At 44.4% G+C, this 23,754-nt stretch overlaps 1 protein-coding gene across 1 annotated transcript; it reads right to left on the minus strand.

Annotated features, from left to right (window-relative positions):
* Nucleotides 1-511: 511 nt before the first annotated feature.
* SLC35E1 (solute carrier family 35 member E1) lies at nt 512-23,514 on the minus strand. Its single transcript, XM_069962278.1, has 6 exons — nt 23,063-23,514; nt 14,976-15,046; nt 14,641-14,778; nt 10,542-10,667; nt 8,133-8,378; nt 512-7,415 (listed from the first exon to the last, which is right to left on the minus strand). The coding sequence occupies exons 1-6, from the start codon at nt 23,415-23,417 to the stop codon at nt 7,188-7,190; spliced, it is 1,164 nt and encodes a 387-aa protein (XP_069818379.1). The 5' UTR covers nt 23,418-23,514; the 3' UTR covers nt 512-7,187.
* Nucleotides 23,515-23,754: the final 240 nt, after the last annotated feature.

Raw genomic sequence — 23,754 nt, forward strand, 5'->3', positions numbered from 1 at the left:
GCGGGGGTCTGTTACACATAGTAGCCGACCCCCACTGCTTCTGGAGAGGCTCAGGATGGGTCAGAGGCCGCTGTCAGTTGTGACAGCGGCATCTGCACAGTTATATAGCCGGCACTAGCGATCGCTGTGTGCCGGCTATAACTTCTCACTGCAGTGAGCGGAGGAAGGGGCGGGCGGAGGAGGAGGAAGTGACGGCAGGGGGCCGGGGGCGGCACACAGAGAACATGGCCGGCGCTTAGCTAGCCGCCGGCCATGTTCACTGCTCTATACTTTATATTAAGCTGCGTTATTAGGCAGCTTAATATAAAGTATCGATACCAGGAAATCCTGGTACCGAATCGTTTTTTGGCCCGAAATATCGATAGTAGTATCGATATTTCGGTGCATCGTGCATCCCTAATATATACACATTTTCTTTTAATTCAAAACGTTGACAAAAGAAAAAAATTAACACACGACCAGTTCTGAAAGACAGTTATGCAATAAATAAAAGTACAGGCACAAATGTAAATAGAAACATGTTCCTATAGTTTATTGTAGCTTATTAATGGAAATCAAAGAAGTACATTCACACAGGATGTGAGGATTGCAGTGCAGATTTTCACATGGAAAATCCGCATCAAATGACAGCACCATGCATACACTTTTTTTTTCTAGAGAAATTGACTAGAATTGCAAACATTTAAAAAGAATCTGTCAGCTCTGTAAGATGCATAGACCTGTATACATTGCCAGATAACTTTTAGCGCAGTAAAACTAATAGAACCTTTGATGTACATGGTGGTGGGTCCAAAAAAAAAACAAACAAAAAAAAAATTATATTTTCCTCACCGTTCCTTTGATTGACCATTTCTACTGCACTAAGTGCAATCTGGAAATGTATGCAGTTCTGTGTCCGACATATTTCGTTTAAATCTGCAGCATTTCAATTCTGTTGCATATTTACTACTGACTTAAAGGGAATGTGTCACTAGAAAATATATTCTATTTAAATCAAGTTTTTTTTTTATGTTAAAGGGGTTGGCCACTATATAGTAAAATTGTTCAGTGTACAGTATTAGTAAGTGCAGTGAGTACAATTTCTAACAGCAGCTCCCTGTGTACCTTATAGAGCGAAAGTCAAGACTCCCCACCTCTGTGGTGATTCTGTCTATAAGATGGCCGACATGGAGGATGGCCGACATGTGACCATGCTCCACCCCCAGTGCTCACCACTGGCAAATACAGGCTCAATGGTGGACACTGGGGACAGGGTATGGTCACATGTTCCTCCATGTCGGCCATCTTATGTAAAGAAACACCACAGAGCAGGACAGCCCAGCCTGGAGGAGGAGGAGTCTGATTTTAGCTTTATGAGGTACACCGGGAGCTGCTGTCAGTAAGTGCTGTGAGTACACTTACTAATACTGTACACTGAACTATTTTATGGCCAACCCCTTTAATATATTCTAGATATATTTTGGTTTCCATTTTTCTATCTACATTATAAAATAATCCTAAAATCTTGCAGCTTTCATTCTCCCCACTGGATCTAAAACTAAGCTGAGACTTCCTGAGATTAGAATGAAAAAAAAAAAAAAAAGCGAACATGTTTCAGTATCTGGCTCTAACCAGTAAAAAAAAAAAAAAAATAAAAAAAATAGAATCTAGATGACACGTTACTTTTAAGTCATCAAGTTAAAATCCTCCAACCATCCTATTGCTGTACGTTTGCGATGGAAGTTTTCTGCAGTAATTCATACACATTGTGAACTTCCCCTGAGTAACCCTAAGCTGCTGTGATACATGCACTGTATTAGCATGTGTCTACCCTGACCAGCTCTGTGCACAATGTTCTTGTTCATGTGACCATTACAGCTCCATAGAGAAAGTTTATACACACACACACACACACACACACACACACACACACACAATAACTGCATGTAAACAGGGCTGGTCAGAGCTGTAGGTTGCCAGCAACTCTGGGTGCTTTAACCTTCATTTAGGGGAAATCCACAAAGAAAACCCCTTTTTTATAATCTTAAAAAAAAAAAAAACACACCTCTCCTAAAAGTTTTAAATATAAGATCTTAAAAGCATATACAAGGGAATATTGACGTTTCCACTCAACTTCACAACCACCAGCAAATCCTGAAAGATCACCTTTTTATAAGTCGTACAGTCCCTGTTCCAAGCAATAAACAATCTTCTTTAGAGCTATATACAACATTATACTCATCTGTATTTACATACAAATTACATTTACACCTTTAGATCTCGGACACTAGTAAAAACATAGAATAGGCCATAGGATAGATTTCCTGTACACAAGGCCAGGTGATGGGACAAACAGCTACTTTGTTAAAGGTTGACCTACAGATGACCGCAAATAAGGGTCTATTTACACAAAAAGATCATCTGACAGATTATTGGCCAAAGATTTGAAGCCAAAGCCAGAAAGACTAAACAGATATCAGGTAAAGGAAATCCTGAGATTTCTCCTCTTTTCAAATCCATTCCTGGCTTTGGCTTCAAATCTTTGGCAGATAAGCTGTCAAATAATCTTTCTGTGTAAATGGACCCTAAGCTTGCAACTCAACATCATCATGTCTGTTCACATTTGCCTTATACTCGGCGATACATCTAAACACAAATCAAGGCTGATACGTGGCACCCCACAGAACAGTGCTGAGCATTTAGATTCTATTCAGAAAGACATGTCATTAAAACAAACTAATAAAGCATTCATAGGAAATAATAACTAATGCTTGTGGCCTATGTGGATTACTGACGACAGGCACCTTTGGCAGTTTAGGAAATAAGTTTAACTACAGTGATTACTAGTTACCTCAACATGATATTGATATATAATATATATTTATTTTTTGGACTCTGCTGACCTGGTTTAGCAAGTACTTGTATCCCTCACAATCATCTTTTCCATAGCTCTGCAAGTTATTTTTTTTTAGAATGGACATTATAAAAATAACTTCTCCCCACTCAAGAGGTGTGGACCGTGTAGGTAGGGGATAACAAGCTACTCAGAGTCCAAATGCCAGGACACTCACCAATCCCAAGGAAGGGGATGGGAATACTAATCTAAGGCCCACTACTTAATTTCAGTTGTACACTTATGAGTTTATTTGTGTTTTTCACGTCCTATATTGAATCATATGGGGGGGGGGGGGGGAATACCGTGAAAGAAAATTAATATATTGGGCTTTTTAAAACAAACCCCCATACATTATGAAAAACATGGCTGTGTGTGAAATATTTTAGCATATTCCTATGAACTCCTGTCACAGATGCAAGATGACAGCTCTAAAGGTTTTCCCTATTCAGTTACTCTAGTTAGCAACAATAGAGGAAGCAACAATAGAGGAAACTTATTATGAAAGAATTTATACTTCATTTAAAAAGGGAACAAAAAAAAAACAAACACCGCAGCCCTAAAGAGATTGGAAGCAGTGTTAAAACTACAGCCATAACTTCCATTCAATGCACTAGTACCAGCCACAGCTAGTGCTTGCAATTCTGCAGTCTAAGTGCAAATAACAATTATCAATGAATTGCAAGCACTAGCCAGAACCAAGGCTTGTGATTCACCTATAAATTGCAGGCAGCAGGTGGACTTGAAACTATTTAACATTTACTTTCTTTAAGGGGCCATTAAGAGGGTATGGAGAGGACCACTTTAGAGACCGCTCTCCTTGCGGAGCAGTGGCAGGGATCAGCTCCCGACTATCACGATCGCAGGGAACCAAACCGTTGTCTCCCATTGCTGTTTAACAATTTTATTTTTTCACGCTGCACAGTATATTATTTGGTAAAATGAGGGGTGTTGTTACAAAATATATTTGTGGATCCGTAATTGGGGGCGGTATCATATCCACTGATTTCTATGGACACTTTTACACACTGGTAGTTTCTACGGATCCATAAAAGGGCCATGATCTGTGCCACAAAAGAATACTGGCAATCCACAATACGTGCACAGATTAACCCGTTTCAAATCAATAAGTTATTGCGAATTAGATTGTTTACAATCCTGTCTGTAGTTGCAGAGCAGCAATTTTGGAGAGCATTAATAATGCGGGAATGAGATCTTAGGTCCCCTTTACATGTCCTGACCCATAGGGTTATATTAGGCACAGGTACCCTTCAGGATTTTTCTTGAATGGTGTCAGTTCCGGAAAAGTGGTCAGGAAATTATAGATTTTATCTGGAATTCCATCACAGTTTCCCACATAGAAGTCTATGGCAGAGTCTGGAATTCCGAATGCTTTTCTGATGCACATCCGGAAAGTTGGCAGAAGCCTCCTGATCAGGATTATGATTTCCTGACAGTAAAAACTGACATGGACGTGTGAAGAAGGCCTTTGTTTACATAATCAGAAGCAAAACTAAGGAAAGCAAATATGGAACACACCCTAAGGGCATCCTAAAATGTACCCACCATGTTTCCATTGAAATTTTTATTTCATTTTTAGACCAGGGCTGCAAACTGAGCTATTTTTTGTTGATGGCAATACTGTGAAGAAAGCTTTGCACCAATAGTATGTGAGGCTAATTCTTTAAGCAGAAAACCAGTGTAAAGAAGTTTCTTTTTTTTTTGCACAAGTCTGCCCAGTGTTGATCACTGCACCCTGACAGAGCTTCATACTTTTAGCCATGGCTGTGACTAGTGGTGTAGTTTCCAATGGTTTCAGTGAATCAAACTGTATGGAGCAACTAAGCGATTGTTAAAAACCACTGACAATTTAACACTAAGAACTACACAGAACGTTGATAAATTCTCCCCTATGTATCGAACAAAAAAAACCCAAAACATTGCAGCTAATTTAACTGCTATGGGTGTATATTTACTTTCGAGGTAGGTAAACCAGTGGTTATCCAGCTGCCCTGTTTTTGGCCATAGGTTAGAAGACACCCTTTGACTCCCCCAGGTTGTCAGGTTGCTCTTTGCTGTGTGTGAAACCACACTGTTTTTGGAAAATTGCCACTGAAGTTTATCAGCCAAAGCCAGAAGTGTTTTTAAAAGAAAGAGGGAAATATAAAGGAAGGACTTACGCTACATCTAAATAAGTATGACACCAGCCTAAGGGGTTATCCAGTTCAAAAAATACTGGATTGGTGTAAGGCGGCATTCACATGTTCCGTGATTACTGTTCGTGCACAGAAGATTCATTACAATGCCAGGAGTTCCGAACATTATCTTTAAAATACTGGCCCATATTAGTTACATTACTCATTAATTGTTCCAATAGAATATGCCCACCTACGGTATAGTAAAGCCTCTTAGGCCTAGTCAGATCTTCACTTACACATAAAATCTAGACAGAAAAGTGCAAGTTGAAGGTGCTCAATATTTGCTTGAGCCCCCTATGTAAACCTAACAAAACACAAGTGAAACAACTCTAAAAATGCTCTAGAAGAAAGACACTAAATAATTCTGGTTCCCCAAGGACTCAGTCAATGTCTATCCAGGATGCAATTTTGTTTAATATGGACCTTTTATCAAAAAATCTTAACCACCACTGACTGGGTCAGGAAAGACCCGATACTCACTGATAGCTGACTTTGTCTGGAACAACAACCAATCTTAATATGACTAAATAAACCTTATAGAACTTACTATTCATTCCAAGCAACTTTTCATTCCAAGCAACTTTCTTCCAAGTTTTACTTCTATTTAGGTTTAGCTTTGATCCGGATAATGGATTAGAAAGCTTTAGGAGTTTACTGAACAGGAACCTATGTGAGGATCAGTTTGCAATAACTGTTTAATGATGGATTTTGTCGATGACAGGTCCAGCTACACACATTATTACTATGAACAAAATTATTGCATGATGCACAAGGTTTGTGTGCTTTGTATCTTACATTTGTAAAGCATTTGGCTTTTGCATTAGGGAACATCACCAAGATCTATTTACTAAATAACATGCGGACAGTAATTTGTTTTGGACAAGCCACACTAGCAGTTCTATTCTATTTAAAAAATAAAAGCCTGTTTTAATAAATATGAGGTTGGACTATTTTTTTTTAAATAAACCTTAATTTAAAAAAAAAAAAAAAAAAGGATTTTGGAAATATACCTCATCTATTTACTTACACAGCACATCAATGGCGCCTCATTTTTCCAAGCATGAGCTTGAAACAAAAAGGCACTGGTTTGATATTCCAGATACCCGAGGCCCAGTGTCTTATAGTCTTACTTGTCAAGCACCTATTATAACGCTATACCTTTGCTTCACTACACAGTAGTTAAAGCAAACGTTTAGCAGAGGAATTGGTGACAAGGCCTCTTTAACATCTGCAAACACCTCTGTAACTTAAAGCGACCACATTCTTGCCTCATGATTTACTTACTTCTCAGGAAAGCCAAGATAGCGTTAGTTACTATAGGTCACAACACAGTTGTGCTGATTGTATGCTAACATTCTATAACCATTTTTTTGATACAACAATTGTGCTGTTTTTCATGTGCAAAATGTTTCAGGTGGTGTGGTGAACTGTGCAAAAACCAATGTATTAAAACTCCTAACAATCGGATATGTTTCTTACATATCTATGGATTAAAGTAACTTCTTTACCCTTCATCAATGCCCTTCATGCTTACCAGAGTAGGATAGCCTCAAATATGGTCAATAAAGTATCCATTAAAAACTATTGTCTAAATGTGAGCTCAAACAGATATGGGTAGGTATACTCACAACTACTTTACACTCCAATGTGTACAACTCTAAAGTCCAAGAATGAGCCAACTTGGCATAAAGTCTTTTTATACATTTGATTTGCTGGAAAAATAGGCTGACAAAGAAAAAAAAAAGTTATCCCACTCCTTAAAAGGTCAAAGAATTGCATGCAGCAGCCTTTAGATACTTCTGAAGATGTGGGAAGAACTGAATAATTCAATTGATGATCAAGGTGGGATTTAGTAAGCATATCCTGCCCCATATGCAGGCCAACAGTTAATATGGAAACATGGTGAACCAGGTTGTCAGTCACATTTGACCATGGTTTATAGAAGAGTTTCTTGTTGTAGCTCCTCTGCTTCCAATAAACGAGCAACACATCATATTCTAATCCAGCTAATGATCAGTGGGCAGGCAATCTGTAGAGTAGACAATCTGCCTTGTTGCGTTTAAAATATGAACAATGGGAAGCAGTAAGGAGGAGGGAATGCTCATAGGAAAGATGCTTCAGACATCATATCGGTTATGTGTGTTGGGGTGACTCTGTCGACTATACTGAAAGTGATCAGTCAGTACACTGGTCCGAGCATATTGATAGTCCCTTCCAGGAGTAAAGGAAGGTATTCCATTCTGGAGTTTTTCAGGAAGTTCACGGTGGTGGTCCAAGCTCTGAATTTCTGAACTTGCAAGAGGAAGTATCTGCTTCTTTGCCTCCTGGTTAGCATCATATTTGGCCTGAAATAAGCATAAAACCCAATTGTAAAACTAAAAAGCAACGTAAATGATCAACATTTACAAATGGATCTAAACCGTTGGACCCCCACTGATCCACATAAGGGATAAATTGCCCAAATGAGAAGATATTGATGATCTGCCCTTTAAACCTTTAATAGGACTAAACAGGCAGACAGCTACTGTAATATCAGGTATAGCCACTGTAAAAAGTGCCTCTTCAATAAGCCGATGAGCTGTGGTATTTGGAGACATATTCCCATAGATGCCTTAGGGTTCTTTTACACAGCTTGATATGCCACCGAGTGCAGCTGCAAACAAACGCTAATCAATGAGATCGGAGCTCTCTTGTGTTATAGTTATTGTTAGGACAGAGAGATGCGCGTTCGATAACTCATATCTTCTGTGCCGCTAAAAAAAAAGGTCAAATCAGCCAACAAGCAGGCAATTGCTTGCTCATCAACTGATCGCTGGCCCTTTTACATAGGCCAATTATCAGGCAAATTAATGTTCCTAAGAATGCTCATGAACAATTGACCCATGTAAAGGGGCCTCAAGACTAGGCCTCAATTTTGTAGACCTGCAAAACCCAATAATAGATCTTTTACGTAATAATGTCACTGGAGACATAAGACCTCTAAATCCTCCCAACTACAGCACATATCTAAGGTAAAATAAGTATAAAATCCACATTTAGAGACATTAATGCTTTCTACTCACCTTGTTATAAAGAAATACCCCAAGAATTGCGGTCAACATTCCAAGAACGTTGGTAGCAGTCACAGGGTTGCGAAGCATAATGAGAGACACTGTGATAACCATGATCCTCTTGGTGGCATTTGCTACAGAATAGCTCAATGGACTGATAAGGTTTAATATGCTGAACGCAATGAGGTTCTGAGCAAAGTTGCATGTCCCACTTATCACGAGGAGGAGGAGCGTCCATGACCATTGGGAAACAGAAGTCTGAAGTCAAGAAAGAGAATTGAAGTGCAAAAATGAAACAATGAGAAAAACTAATTGTTATTTTCCTTTACCAAAGACCGGCCCCCGACACACACACAGGTTTTTTTGGGGATCCCCAAACCCAATTTATGTTTTAAGTGTGTGCCAAGAGAACCTTCTGTAGAGCCATTACATCAGAGTAGAGAAGACATTCATGAGGACCTTCTATTTCTGCTGTCTAGAACTAATCACATTAACAGAGCATGAGGCTTACTGACAGCAGCTCCCTGTGTACCTCATAGAGCTAAAATCAGACTCCCCTCCTCCGGGCTGGGCTGCCCTGCTCTGTGGTGAGTCTGTCCATAAGATTGTCGACATGGAGGAGCATGTGACCATGCCCTGCCCTCAGTGTCCACCACTGAACCTGTATATAGAGGACACAGGGGGCGGGGAATGGTCACATGCTTTTCCATGTCAGCCATCGTATGGTCAGCCTCACCACAGAGCAGGGCAGCCCAGCCTGGAGGAGGGGAGTCTCATTTTAGCTCTATGAGGTACACAGGGAGCTGCTGTCAGTAAGTAATGTGAGAAAAAAAGTGTCTTCAAATCAACTGGTTTTAAAAAGTTACACAAATTTGTAAACTACTTCTATTTATTCTATTTCTTAGCTGCTGTACGTCCTGCAGGAAGTGGCATATTCTTTCCAGTCTGACACCTGTTACAGGAACTGTCAAAAGCAGTAGCCAATACCCATGGAAAACCTGCTACTCTGTACAGTTCATGTAACGGACAGAGGTGTCAGCAGAGAACACTGTCAGACTGGAAAGAATACACCACTTCCTGCGGGACACACAGCATATAAGTGAAATACGAAAGGTTATGTGTGAGATCAACTGATAGAAAGTCTAACGAGGTAAACCTGTAATTCTCCTATACCCTAGGAGGGGAAAGTGACTATTGAAGGAAGACTGTATAGGTGCAGCAAGTTAGTAGAAGGAAACTTGCTGCTGAGGAAAAAGTCTTGGGAGACTTTGAAAAGCGTCCAGCTTGATTTACACCTATATGACTAATTTTTGATTAATCTTTCTTGCAGCACAAGTGGACTTACTGCCAAAAATACCCACGAGGTCCGGCGGCCAACAAAGCACAATACGCATGCGCAGGTTTTCTCCATTACAAAAGGAGCTTCTACTCATTGCCCACGTGAGCGCCTGAAGTGCTGACAGCAACCAGAAACATCACGCACCGACAGCAGCTTATACCAGGATACTCCATCGGCCTGACACCGCAAGGAGATTCCAAAGCCGCCAGACGGGTGAGCGGTGCATACAGCACCACTAACTTACCACATCCAGTAAGATTTGATTGAGTAATCGGGCCGAGCTACACTAAACAACTGTCTTAACTTTCTTCTAAGAAGCCGGCTATTATCCGATTAATGACTTTTTGCTGCACATTGCAGAGCTTACAACATCAAAAGACGCTCTCACCAACGGGCTCTATGTTCTGTACATATATCACCTGCGCATATTTATAACAATCCACTTTTACGGCTAAACTAAATACTCAATTTTTTATATATTTTTACAATTTTTATATTTTCCAATACCTCGTGAGGCTGATCACCCCGAGGTTTATTGGCTATATAACTATTTATTCTATCCTTTTATGATTTTATGCCTTTTCCTTGAAGTTTTTTCTGTCTATTTGCAACATATAAACTGCTTTTTCAATTTTTCTATGACGTATTAGTTTATCATGTATTTATTATAGACGACGATTTATATAGTAAATAAACCTTATGTTTTATACCATTTTACACCTATACAGTCTTCCTTGAGGATCTGTCACCCTTCTTTTTCAATAGCATATGATAAGTACTGGAAGGTTTGAGATTTTTTTTTTTTACAAGTAGTAATTTACAACTTTCTGACACCAGTTGAATTAAAGCATTTTTTCCCACTGGAGTACCCCTTTAAGAAACTTGAAATTTACAAGTTTTACAAGGCAAGATAATCAATTATCACATAGTAACAAGTATACTACTTATAGCAGTGTAAAGTGAGTGACCCAGGTGCATACAGCTGCAATAAAAGGCAAAATAAACTGCAAATTTACTGACCTATATCTATATCAGTCAATAAAATGAATTAAAAACAATACAAACAACACTGTTCAACTCACCAGATCACTCTCTACTAAAAAGGAGGATAGGTCTAATAATACCCATGTGGGGATCATGAAGAAGACAGCATGACAGCCCAAAAGGTTGAGTAAGCGCAGATGATGAATCCGGGAATCTCTGAGCACCTGTGGAAATAAAGATGAATTCTTATGTAAGCAATAATGACTAGCATCTGATTTCCGATGGCTGAAGCAGCTGGATGTTAGCCCTAGGGCTGCCAGGAAAATATGGATTCAGCCTATGGCTGTACCCATGTTTTCCCACAACTCCCTAGCACTCCATCCAACAATACCAGCCACCAGGAGTAAAATGCAATGGGTTTGGTCGAACCCAAACATAGTTTGCTTATCACTAGTAATGACAACATGTACTACAATGCAATACACAATCAACTAGGAATACCAAAAAACTGCTAAAAATTGCTATATTTTTCTAATCCTGGATAACCCTTTAAGGGTGGGTTCACACATAGCGGAATCCCAGTGGATTTCACAGCGATTCCCGGTACTGTCAGTTTGAATAGGTTTACATACTCGCAGCATGAAATCCGCTGCGATTCCACGATGTATGAATCCACCCTCTAGCAGCAATTTTGAGTGTGTTGATTATCTGAGTTAGGAGAATCGCAATCTTTCCTTTAGGACCTGTTTTCTGTCTATAGTCTGTTCCTGGCTTCGGCTTCAAAAATCTGTCAGTGAAATCTGTCAAATCAGTGTAAAGGCACTCTCAAACACAGGGCTCCAGATGGCGACCAAAATGGTCGCCAATGCGACTGACCTTTTGCAAATGGCGCCCAGATTTATTAATCTGGGCGCCATTTGCGACTGGCCCCGGCGGCGGCGCGCTGTCTCTTTAAGATGCGCGGCTGATGCGCGGCTGCCGGGTGTGTCCCATCCTATCCCCGGCAGCGCGGCGCATCAGGGAGCTGCCTGGGGCCCTGACTTCCGGCACAGGAAGCGCGCGTCAGAGACGCTTCCTGTGTCAGAAGTCACAGCCCCGGCGTACAGGGAGCTCACTGATGCGCTGCACTGCCGGGGATAGGACGGGACACCCCCGGCAGCCGCGCATCAGCCGGGGACAGCGTCCGAAGAAGAAGAGGATCGCCGGGGGAGCGGGTTGTCAGGTGAGTTTGTGTGTTTATTTTTTTTAAATATTGCTAAGAATAGAGGAAAGGGGGGGGCATCTATAATGGGGGGAAGAGAAGGGGGGCATCTATAATGGGGGGAGAAGAGGGGGCATCTATAATGGGGGGGAGAGGGGGCATCTATAAGGGGGGGAGAGGGGGCATCTATAATGGGGGGGAAGAGGGGGCATCTATAATGGGGGGGAGGAGGGGGCATCTATAATGGGGGGGGGAGAGGGCATCTATAATGGGGGGGGGGAGAGGGGGTCATCTATAAGGGGAGGGGGTCATCTATAAGTGTAGGGCAAACTGGCTGCAGACACTGGGAGATAGATATATGCACAATTATTATTATCAGGGCCCCTCAGGTGTCTGTATTGTAGGGGGTCACTTGCATTAGTCACTAGGTGAGAGATATATCTATCTATCTATATATATCTATATCTATATCTATATCTATATAAAGTCCAGCTCAGTATGTATAGACTGTTGCAAGCTTTTAAAGGGAACCTGTCACCCCCGGTGACGGGGTGACAGGCTCCCAATCCCCGTTAGAACCCCCTATACTCACCTCATCGCGCCGGGTCCCGCTTCTGAAGATGGTCGGGTCACGGAGATCTCAGCCGCTGCAGCCCGGGCGCACACTGAGAGATGAGTCCAACGCTCATAGAGAATGACGGAGCACTGGACTCTCCCATCATTCTCTATGAGCGTTGGACTCATCTCTCAGCGCACGCCGGGCTGCAGCGGCTGAGATCTCCGTGACCCGACCATCTTCAGAAGCGGGGTGAAGATGAGGTGAGTATAGGGGGCTCTAATGGGGGGTTGGGAGCCTGTCACCCCGGTACGGGGGTCGACAGGTTCCCTTTAAGTTCAAGTTCAGAAGAGTAAGCCTCATTAAAAGGCTAGCCAAGTGAGGCTGAAGTACTGAGTCAGACTGTATATGGTTGTCAGACTGTATATGGTTGTCAAGTTGCAAGTTTCCATGTTGAACGTTTTCAAACTAAGAAAAGAAAGGATCTAAAGGAGGAGGATGCTGCCGTGGCCTCTGCACACAGTAAGTCCCATGTAACATAACATTAATTTTACATGGTTTAAAATGTTGGCGACCAAATATTCTATTTGGCGCCTAAATTTTTCAGGTTAGGAGCCAATGGCTCCCAGGTAAATTTTTTAGTCTGGAGCCCTGAAACATGCTCAAGAAAGGCAAAGCTTTATTCACAGTTGCGTATTGTGATTAGCATTTTGCATCAGTGTTTGTAAACCAGAACTAAGGGTGCCCACAGACAGATATATCTGACAGATTTTTAAAGCCAAAGCCGGGAACAGGTTATAAAGGAAAGATTGAAATTTCTCCTTTTCAAATCCATTGCTGGCTTTGGCTTCAAAAATCTGTCAGGCAATTTAAGGGTAAGTTCACACTGAGTAATATAGATGGAATGCTCAGAGTCTTTATGGCAGCGTTTCCCAACCGGGGTGCCGCGGCACACTGGGGCGGCGGGAGAACCCGCCAGGGGTGCCGCGGGATCCCGTTGGGAAATGTGCGCTGTCACTTTAAGCATCCCGAGAAGCTGAGGCCGCGCAGCTTCTCGGGATGCACAGATCACTTTGATGTTCCACCCGCACAGTGAGCGGGTGGAACATTAAAGTGAGCATAATGTAGGAGCAGGAAGTGTCAGCATCCTGCTCCTACATTCCCTCCCATAGGCTGCCGGCACTTCATACCAGCAGCCTATGGGAGGCCGGGACGTCATCACGCCTGCCGGAGGTCCCGTCCCTGCGGCTCGCAAGATGGAGCCAGAAGCGGAGGAGGAGAGCTTCTGCCTGCAGCCACAGCGTGGATTAGGCGAGTAGGATGTTTGGTTTTTTAGGGGCAGAGCAGGGGGCATTATTAGTTCATGGGGGGGGGCCACCTCTGGGGGCATTATTAGTTCATGGGGGGGCACCTCTGGGGGCATTATTAGTTCATAGGGGCACAGCGGGGGATCCTACATACAGGGGGCATCCCACATTCCTACTCGCTTTACTGCACATATCACCAAACAGCGCAGTTACTATGGGAGCCTACAGGAGGGAGAAAGGAAAGGAAGTTGCTAGAAATGTGCGGAGCCTAAATTGTTTCGCAGGTTCTGAAGAGGTGAAAAGTAGCTGGAAGGAATCATGGAGGACTGGACTGGATGGAGAGGAAAAGGGAACGTGACGCCTCAGATCAAAGAAGACGTCACCTGTGAGTCACTGTATGGCAGTTTTCTTATTTTGTAGAACATTTAGTAGGGGTGCCCCGAGAAAATTTTTTTTCCAAGGGGTGCCCCGAGGTGGAAAAGGTTGGGAAGCACTGCTTTATGGGATGGCTCCCGCGCTTCTGCTCCCGCCACTCTCCGCTCAAAGAGCTGGCAAGTCAGTTCTTTGATTGGAGAGCGACACAAGCAGAGGCACACAAGCCATCCAATAGAGATTCTGACACTGATGCAGATGGGATTCCACAGCTGAGAGCTCCGCCGCAGAATTCTGTCTATATTACTCAGTGTAAACGTACCCCAACGCTAGACTGCGGACTGTTTCAAATTTATCATCAATTCAAAACAACTCAAAACTGGTTTGGCATTAAGTACCAGCAGAGGGGAGAATCTGTAGCCTATAACTTATATCAGGCTGATCACTATCGATTCCTGTATCTATTAACACCATTTAACATGCAGAACCCACACATTATTCAATCTAAAACTGACTTTCCCACAGCAAATAAAGCAAAATGAAAGCTGAGCTGCGATTGGTTCCAATGGGCAAGAAGGGCCAGAATCTACATATCGGGGCCACTGGGTTTGTATTGTTCTCGTGATCCAGTGAGCTACTACTAATATAACAATTTAGTATTAACTAAATTCCCACTATATTGCATGTCTGGTAAAAGAAAACCAACTTCAACATACTCCGAAATGTAGTTGGGCTATGTAAATGATAATGCAGACACTAACCTTCTTGGAGAAGATGTTCTGTAGAGAAAAGCAGAGAGTTGCAGCCAATGCACTGATAAGACCCCACATGTCGAAGGAGATCTCAGTGACTGTGGCCAGGAGGACACCTCCTATGATTGGAATCAGGGACATGTACACCTATATGAAAAGCAGGCTAGGTTAGATGTACTATATACATTAGGGCCCAGATTGCAACCAATCACAGCTCAGTTTTTAGCTCTGGTAAAATGAAAGTTGAGCTGTGATTGATTGCTGTGAGATATTTGCACACCTTGATATATCTGGGCCCTACAAATGTCTAATCGGTCTGTTCTGTTAAGGGTCTAAACACTCACCTTAGTAGTCTGTTTTTCCTTCATTATTATCCTTGACAGAAGCACCACCCATATTGGCATAGTGGCCTTTACTGAAATTCAAGTGAAAAGAGAATGGCATTAAGACAAAATCCTGAAGGATGGTTTGTTTTTGTTTTTTTAAATGGTCAACAGCTTTGGTATTAGGACAGTTAGGGGGGAGGCAACACGAGTGTATGGCAATGTACGTCCAACAATGGCCTTGACAAGTGTGTCAGCAAAACCATGTGGCCATTTGATGCTGCATTTTGAATCCCCCTTAGGCCTTATTCCCAAGTTGTGTGCACAGTCCGTATATATGGACAATGTGCAATGGAACAGATCATCATACATGATGCCGGGAGCTCCGAAACAGTTTATATGTTTGCAGTACTATCACTAACACAGCCACTGTACTGAAACAGCCTTATAGGAGGTGAAAAACAAAGCAAGCATCTAGATTTCAGTATTGTATCTGTACATGCTAAAACAAACAGGCTAAACTTGCAGACCATCTAATGTGTATGGAGGTATCCAAAAGCAGATCTTGGAGAAAAGAATCAGGGGTGCTGGATTTCAACATGCCCAATCCTGTGTTTTCAAGGCAGATAAGCAACAAGGAGTATTTATATGCATATGCAGATTTATTATAGACTGTGTATAAATAGAGCGCTTACCAAGTGCTTGCAGTAAACATAGCTTATTTGGGTAGATCTGGATGGATTACACTTAGATAAAAGGTCACAAAATAAATAACAACTGAAACACCTTTTTGTGTTTTTTTTTCAGATTGTCCCTTTAAGAGGTTTCTTCTGGAGTTAGGCCTCATTGAAAGATAGTTTTTCGGGACTGTATATTATGTCCACAATCCACAAATTAAATTGTGTGTAATGCATCTGTATTTTGTCAGTACAGAACTGATTCAAATCATGATGCCGGGAGCTCACTCAACACTGTGGTGTTCTTCTTGAACCATGATTCATTATACTAATATCCACGCACTACAAAAATAAAAGCCCCAAGAGGTGTCCATAGCCTTTAGATCTGCTGTTAGCATCAAAGGCCTTCTTGGGTCCATTTCAAGATGGATAAAAGTCTTTTTGTCAGCATGAGGCGATTTACAGAATGTAACAATATCAGGTAGGTTCCCCTTTAATGCAAGGCACATCCACAATCCATCAGTCTGTACATAGATCTAAAACTAAAATATAGCACTGTGTGTGAGGTGGGGTGGGGGGCTGTGCTTGTCATCCAAATCAACTCTTAAACCAAAGCAATGAAACAACCATTTAGAAACAGCTGAATATGTGATATTATAGGTTACTGTACAGTATAGTAATCAGTATGTGGGGTATAATGTATAGTAAGTGCATAACCCTGATAACACAGCAGGAGTTTGTAGATACAGGATGGAACTGCAGATCCCCATAATGTAGTAGTGTAATACAACAAGCTAGCGTAGAGAAGCAGGGCCGCTTTCAGAGGTCTGTGTGGTCACATGACTGCAATGGGGAATGGGGGGGGGTGTTCATCATGGACCAATCAGGGCTGACAGACTGCAGGGAGCATAAAGAATGAGCAGGGCATATGTGGGCATAGTATAGCAGCACTCTCTGTCCGGGGAGAGAGAGGTTACAGCTATGAAGAGATTAACCCCACAGTCCGGTCCCCGATGCAAGCCCCAGCCTGAGGTGGATCTGCTATGATTTGGAAGATAAGAGAGACTTCCTGGGTCAGAGTACAGGGCTGTAGACCACGGTATGCAGGCCATGCCCTTCCTCCACTCCCCCTCCCACCCAGTACAGGGAGCTCTTAAACTAAAGCAATGCTCTTAAACCAAGTTACAATTTTGAAAAACTGTGAGCTCTCAATCTAAAACGCTCTTAATTCAAGTTACTCTTAAATCAAGGTACCACTGTATTGAACTACATACAGGGTGTTTCTAGAGACTGATGGATTGTGTATGGGGGTTTTTACAGGTCAATGTATCCCAAGTACTTAGTTTCTTCAGAGCAGAGAAAGATACATTGAGATAGAAATCTATCTCAAGGTAGGGATGGGAATAAGGTTTCAGTAAAACACTTTGCTTAGTGGTAAAAATTGAATAAAGTGAAAAAGTGAATAATGCAACTACAAGCAAGACAAGAATTCTGACTGTTGCATCTGAAAGGCCGGTACTTTAAAGGGGTTCGGCTTTGACTGACCCGATTACACACCTTTTTACTGTATGCTATAAAATGAAATATTAAAACTATAAACCCAAATATCTCAGGAGCAGGATGAAATAGTAAGTTATAAAACAATGTATATTCAAAACACCCCAAGCTGTTTAATCATAGTAACATGGCATGTTTGAGGAGGGGGGGGGGGGGGGGGGTGGGGGTCGGTTACAAGTTCTCTTAATTCAATGTATTGAGTGGGACTAATACAGAACAAGCAAAGATTTCAAGAAAAGTATTTGGAGGCATGCCTTTACTGTCATTTACGTATTGAATGTTAGGTTGCAGGATCTCTTCGTTTTACAGGATGCAGACCTGGACAATATTACTGGATAACTCTTACAACTTTTTCTAGGTGCAGTTCCAGTTCTTCTGGTCACTCAGAGAAACTGACAGCATGTATATGCATGTATCTGTGTTGGCAGTTTTCCATTGCAGAACACACCAGCAGTGCATACATACCTTCAGCAATGCTGTGTGATTTGGCGTGTCGCTAAAAAAGTTTTATTATCTGGGGCTTAGAGTGTCACAGAGGGGGGACTATGACACTGCCTGTGCCCCCGTCTATCACTGTCCACCTGCCTCATCCGGCTATCAATAATTCTTGAGGACATGAAGACATGGCAGTGATGGGCCGGGAGCTCACATTGCCACAGACCCACCTCTGTGACACTGTCCGCCTGGAGGGAACGCCTCTACTGTGGTCAGTAAATACCCACCCATGGTAACCTTACATCAGTATTGACATCACATCGGCATGCACGGAGAGGGAACAAGACTTGAACTATTAAAGGACATACATTCAACAGTTTGTTGCTTGGCAATCCTGAATGCAAATTGTAACCGAATATTTTAACAGGTTTGCTTAACACTACTTAAAGGAGAAGTCCGGCGAAATTTTTTTTATTAAAGTATTGTATTGCCCCCCCAAAAGTTATACAAATCACCAATATACACTTATTACGGGAAATGCTTATAAAGTCCTTTTTTCCCTGCCCTTACTACTGCATCAAGGCTTCACTTCCTGGATAAAATGGTGATGTCACGACCCGATTCCCAGAGCTGTGCAGGCTGTGGCTGCTGGAGAGGATGATGGCAGAGGGATGCTCAGTGTCCCTCCAGTGCCCTGTGTCCCTCAGTGTCCCCCTGCCATCATCCTCTCCAGCAGCCACAGCCCGCACAGCTCTGGGAGTTGGGTTGTGACATCACCATTTTATCCTGGAAGTGACATCACCATGTTATCCAGGAAGTGAAGCCTTGATGCAGTAGTAAGTGCAGGTAAAAACACTTTATAAGCATTTCCTCTAATAAGTGTATATTGGGGATTTTTAATAAAATTTTTTGCCGGACTTTAAAGCGACTCTGTACCAACAATCCCCCCCCCCCCAAACCACTTGTACCTTCGGATAGCTGCTTTTAATCCAAGATCTGTCCTGTGGTCCGTTTGGTAGGTGATGCAGTTATTTTCCCAACTTTTAAACTCACTGCCCGGTGTCAAATTGGCGTGGTCTAGAGTACCCATGTCCTAGGCTTGCACCACCTCTCCGTTTCTCCTCCCCACCCACTTCATCATTAGGAATGCCCCTAGAACAATTTCTTCTATTCATCTGTGTGAACACTGCACATGAGCTGGACTGTTAAAGGGAATGTACCATAAGGCCTGGGCTGAAGCACTGGAGGCGGACCGACCCACCTTCAGTGGGACGAAACCTCCGCCCCTCTATGATGCAGCTCCATTGATTCTAATGGATTACTCTCATTGAGGGGCGTGGGTCAGCCTGCCTCCAGTGCTTCAGCCCAGGCCTGATGGTACTGACACTTTAACCCCTTAAGGACAGAGCCAATTTCGATTTTTGCGTTTTCGTTTTTTCCTCCTTGTGCATCAAAGGCCATAGCACATGCATTTTTCCACCTAGAAACCCACATGAGCCCTTATTTTTTGCGTCACTAATTGTACTTTGTAATGACAGGCTGAATTTTTGCATAAAGTGCTCTGCGAAACCAGAAAAAAAATTCAAAGTGTGGTGAAATTGAAAAAAAAAACGCATTTTGTTTATTTGGGTGAAATGTGTTTTTACGCCATTCGCCCTGGGGTAAAATTGACTTGTTATGCACGTTCCTCAAGTCTTCACGATTAAAACGATATGTAACATGTATAACTTATATTGTATCTGATGGCCTGTAAAACATTCAAACCATTGTCAACAAATATACGTTCCTTAAAATCGCTCCATTCCCAGGCTTATAGCGCTTTTATCCTTTGGTCTATGGGGCTGTGTCAGGTGTCATTTTTTGCGCCATGATGTGTTCTTTCTATCGGTACCTTGATTGCGCATATACGACTTTTTGATCGCTTTTTATTACAATTTTTCTGGATTTGATGCGACCAAAAATGCGCAATTTTGCACTTTGGGATTTTTTTGCTCTTACGCCGTTCACCGTACGAGATCAGGAATGTGATTAATTAATAGTTCGGGCGATTACGCGCGCGGCGATAGCAAACATGTTTATTTATTTATTTGTTTACTTTTATTTATAACCTGGGAAAAGGGGGGTGATTCAGACTTTTATTAGGGGAGGGGGATTTTTATTGACAACAACACTATATTTTTTTTTTTTTTACACATATACTAGAAGCCCCCCTGGGGGACTTCTAGTATATACACTTTGATCTCTCATTGAGATCTCTGCAGCATAGATATGCTGCAGAGATCCATGAGATAGGCACTCGTTTACTTCCGGCTGCTGCATCTTGGAGCGGTCCCCGGCCGGCTTCAGAAACGGAGATCGCTCCTCCGGGATAACATCCCGGAGAAGCGATCTCCGCCACTAGACACCAGGGAGACGCTGGATCCGGTAATCGGATGCAGCTGTCATGTTTGACAGCTGCATCTGATTACTGTATTAGTGGGCACGGCGATCGGACCGTGCCCGCTAATACCTACGGTCCCGGGCTACAAGCGGCACCCGGTACCGCCACGGTTCAGAGCGGGGTCCCCGTGCGGCCCCGCTCTGAACGCCCTTACCGGCAATAGGGCGTACCTATACGCCCTTTGTCGTTAAGGGGTTAAAGTACCTGTGCAGTGTGCAGACAGGTCATGAACAGGAAAAATCCTTCTCGGGGGCATTCCTAGTGATGAGGAGGGACGGAGGGGTGTTGCAATGGACCCCAGGATAGATCTTGGATTAAAAGCAGCTATCTAAAGGTACAAGCGTTTTGCGGGGGGGGGGCAGATTGTGGGTACAGAGTCGTTTTAAGAGATGTCTAGGATGGAAAATCCCTCTATACATGTTTCTCTGCAGTTCTACAAGCTTCATTCAGATGAATGTGACAGTCACAGGCGTTGCTACAGCAAATCTGACGTGTAAAGGCAACCTTAGGTGTGAGTCTAAATAAAAGGGACATGTGATGCATACATATGGTAATTTTCCCTGCTTGTTTTTAGGACCCTTGTACATCACACTAGAAATCTACCCCGTGTGTACAGCCAAACAAATTGCTTCAAGGCTGTTGTTGTTTTGTGAACATACACTGACTAAACCAACATCAGCTTGTACAATGTTTCTTCAAGTAAATGAATTGTGGGAAGCTTACCATTGACTTCCAGGTGTATGAGAACTTATCATAGCAGTTACACATACAGCCATTCTGTCATCTAGTGAATTTCTATCATGTAAGGACATGTAAGGGGCATTGCATGAAGTCCAGACGTGGCGGATGTCCTGTGGATCTGCGCTGTGCAAACCTGCACTATTTTACAATACAATAGAAGTGAATGGGACTTCTAAAGCCCTGCCCACATGTACCAGAAAAAAAGTACAGATTTTTCATCTGAATTTTTCACCCCTTACAATGCACAGGGTAATATCAGAGCACAATCTGCATCTAACATAGGTGTTGTGGAAGATAAAGTCCTGCAATCTGCAATACATCACATCTGGACCCTGCACAGGAACGCTATGCACGCTGAGAGCTACTCCCACAGGTACAGTGCGGGCACACAGACCTATATTGGAGCATGCTGATCCCCAACATGCAGAACATGGGAAATATCATGGCTGTCACAGATACTGATGTCACCATGCCTTTGTGTATGAATGCAGAACCTATGCTCAGGTCTCAGAAAGAAGGATTTTGTTGATATGCTGCAAGCAGAGGTAAGAAAACGGAAGGCAAACTGATCCTGATGTTTACATTGGCATCTCCTGTGCCCTTTTATATTACCAAGTGCCTGGCATGTGCCAACAGTCAGTCCTGCCAGAAGAAACAATGCATATACCATTGTGCCAGGTGGTCCCACAAAGACCACATCCTGGGCATCACAATAAATTCACACCAACAGAGACCAAGCATGGCAATGCCCACAGTAAGAGCTTTATCCTCCCCAGTGCTGGCACATACACAGCTCCTGGGTGACTTGTGTGCATTGCAGCAACCAGACAGGTGACCTCTCACCACCTAACCAGCAATGGGGAGATGCACTGACAGCTGGCAGCACCAGCTCTGGTAACTGGTAAGGAGAAAACTTTAGATGACGGTAGGTCCCTTGGAGGACACTGCGCCTACACAGCCAGCATCACCCCCGGGTCCCTCCCATAGGGCACAGCGCTGACACTACTCACCAGGGCACTGCCCCCACACAGCCAGCATCACCCCCGGGTCCCTGCCATAGGGCACAGTGCTGACACTACTCACCAGGGCACTGCCCCCACACAGCCAGCATCACCCCGGGTCCCTCCCATAGGGCACAGTGCTGACACTACTCACCAGTGTGGGCATAAGACACGGGCACTGCCCCCACACAGCCAGCATCACCCCCGGGTCCCTGCCATAGGGCACAGTGCTGACACTACTCACCAGGGCACTGCGCCTACACAGCCAGCATCACCCCCGGGTCCCTGCCATAGGGCACAGTGCTGACACTACTCACCAGGGCACTGCCCCCACACAGCCAGCATCACCCCCGGGTCCCTGCCATAGGGCACAGTGCTGACACTACTCACCAGGGCACTGCCCCCACACAGCCAGCATCACCCCGGGTCCCTCCCATAGGGCACAGTGCTGACACTACTCACCAGTGTGGGCATAAGACACGGGCACTGCCCCCACACAGCCAGCATCACCCCCGGGTCCCTGCCATAGGGCACAGTGCTGACACTACTCACCAGGGCACTGCGCCTACACAGCCAGCATCACCCCCGGGTCCCTCCCATAGGGCACAGCGCTGACACTACTCACCAGGGCACTGCCCCCACACAGCCAGCATCACCCCCGGGTCCCTCCCATAGGGCACAGCGCTGACACTACTCACCAGGGCACTGCCCCCACACAGCCAGCATCACCCCGGGTCCCTCCCATAGGGCACAGTGCTGACACTACTCACCAGTGTGGGCATAAGACACGGGCACTGCCCCCACACAGCCAGCATCACCCCCGGGTCCCTGCCATAGGGCACAGTGCTGACACTACTCACCAGGGCACTGCGCCTACACAGCCAGCATCACCCCCGGGTCCCTCCCATAGGGCACAGCGCTGACACTACTCACCAGGGCACTGCCCCCACACAGCCAGCATCACCCCCGGGTCCCTCCCATAGGGCACAGCGCTGACACTACTCACCAGGGCACTGCCCCCACACAGCCAGCATCACCCCGGGTCCCTCCCATAGGGCACAGTGCTGACACTACTCACCAGTGTGGGCATAAGACACGGGCACTGCCCCCACACAGCCAGCATCACCCCCGGGTCCCTGCCATAGGGCACAGTGCTGACACTACTCACCAGTGTGGGCATAAGACACGGGCACTGCCCCCACACAGCCAGCATCACCCCGGGTCCCTCCCATAGGGCACAGCGCTGACACTACTCACCAGTGTGGGCATAGGACACGGGCACTTTCCAGATGCTGAAATGCGCCGACACGGAGGCGAAGTACTTGCCGAAGGCCAACGGGATGATGTACCAGCGGTAGTAGCGGGCAGGCAGCTGGGTGTGAGGGACCCCCCAGGCGCGGAGCATCGGGGGCAGGAAGCAGCAGATAGCCAGGATGTGGAAGAGAGACACAGTCACTGGGTACGGAAAGCCGTTCAGGATGATCTTATTCACCACGTTACCGCCAGAGCTCACAGAGTACCACAGCAGGCATAGCACGGCCACCCGGGCCCCGTCTCTGAGGTTACCGGGCGCCACCGGCCCTCCACCCCCTGCTCCGGTCACCACCGCCATTACTCCTAGCCTCCTCTTTCCCCACAGGGAAGCCGCACACCACACCGGGAGACACACACAAGAGAGACGTGGAAGTGGAGACGTCAAGAGAATGGGTGGTGATAGAGCGTTTTCACAATTACCTCACTTCCTGTGGGACGAACCATTTAATAGCCAGCGTCATTTCCGGTCAAGGCGTTGCTGTAGTAGTCTGGCAGGTGCTGAGCAGCGCCTTGTGCGTTTGGGGCTCCTCTATCGTGTAGGCTCCCAGTTACAGCAGGGCTGATGCTGGCTTCTCTGCTGCCTGAGGAAAAGACGGAAATCCGGAAACCCTCACCCCAAATCATAAGTTAGAACG

This window comes from Dendropsophus ebraccatus, chromosome 3 (assembly GCF_027789765.1).
Source record: "Dendropsophus ebraccatus isolate aDenEbr1 chromosome 3, aDenEbr1.pat, whole genome shotgun sequence".
NCBI classification, from domain to species: Eukaryota; Metazoa; Chordata; class Amphibia; order Anura; family Hylidae; genus Dendropsophus; species Dendropsophus ebraccatus.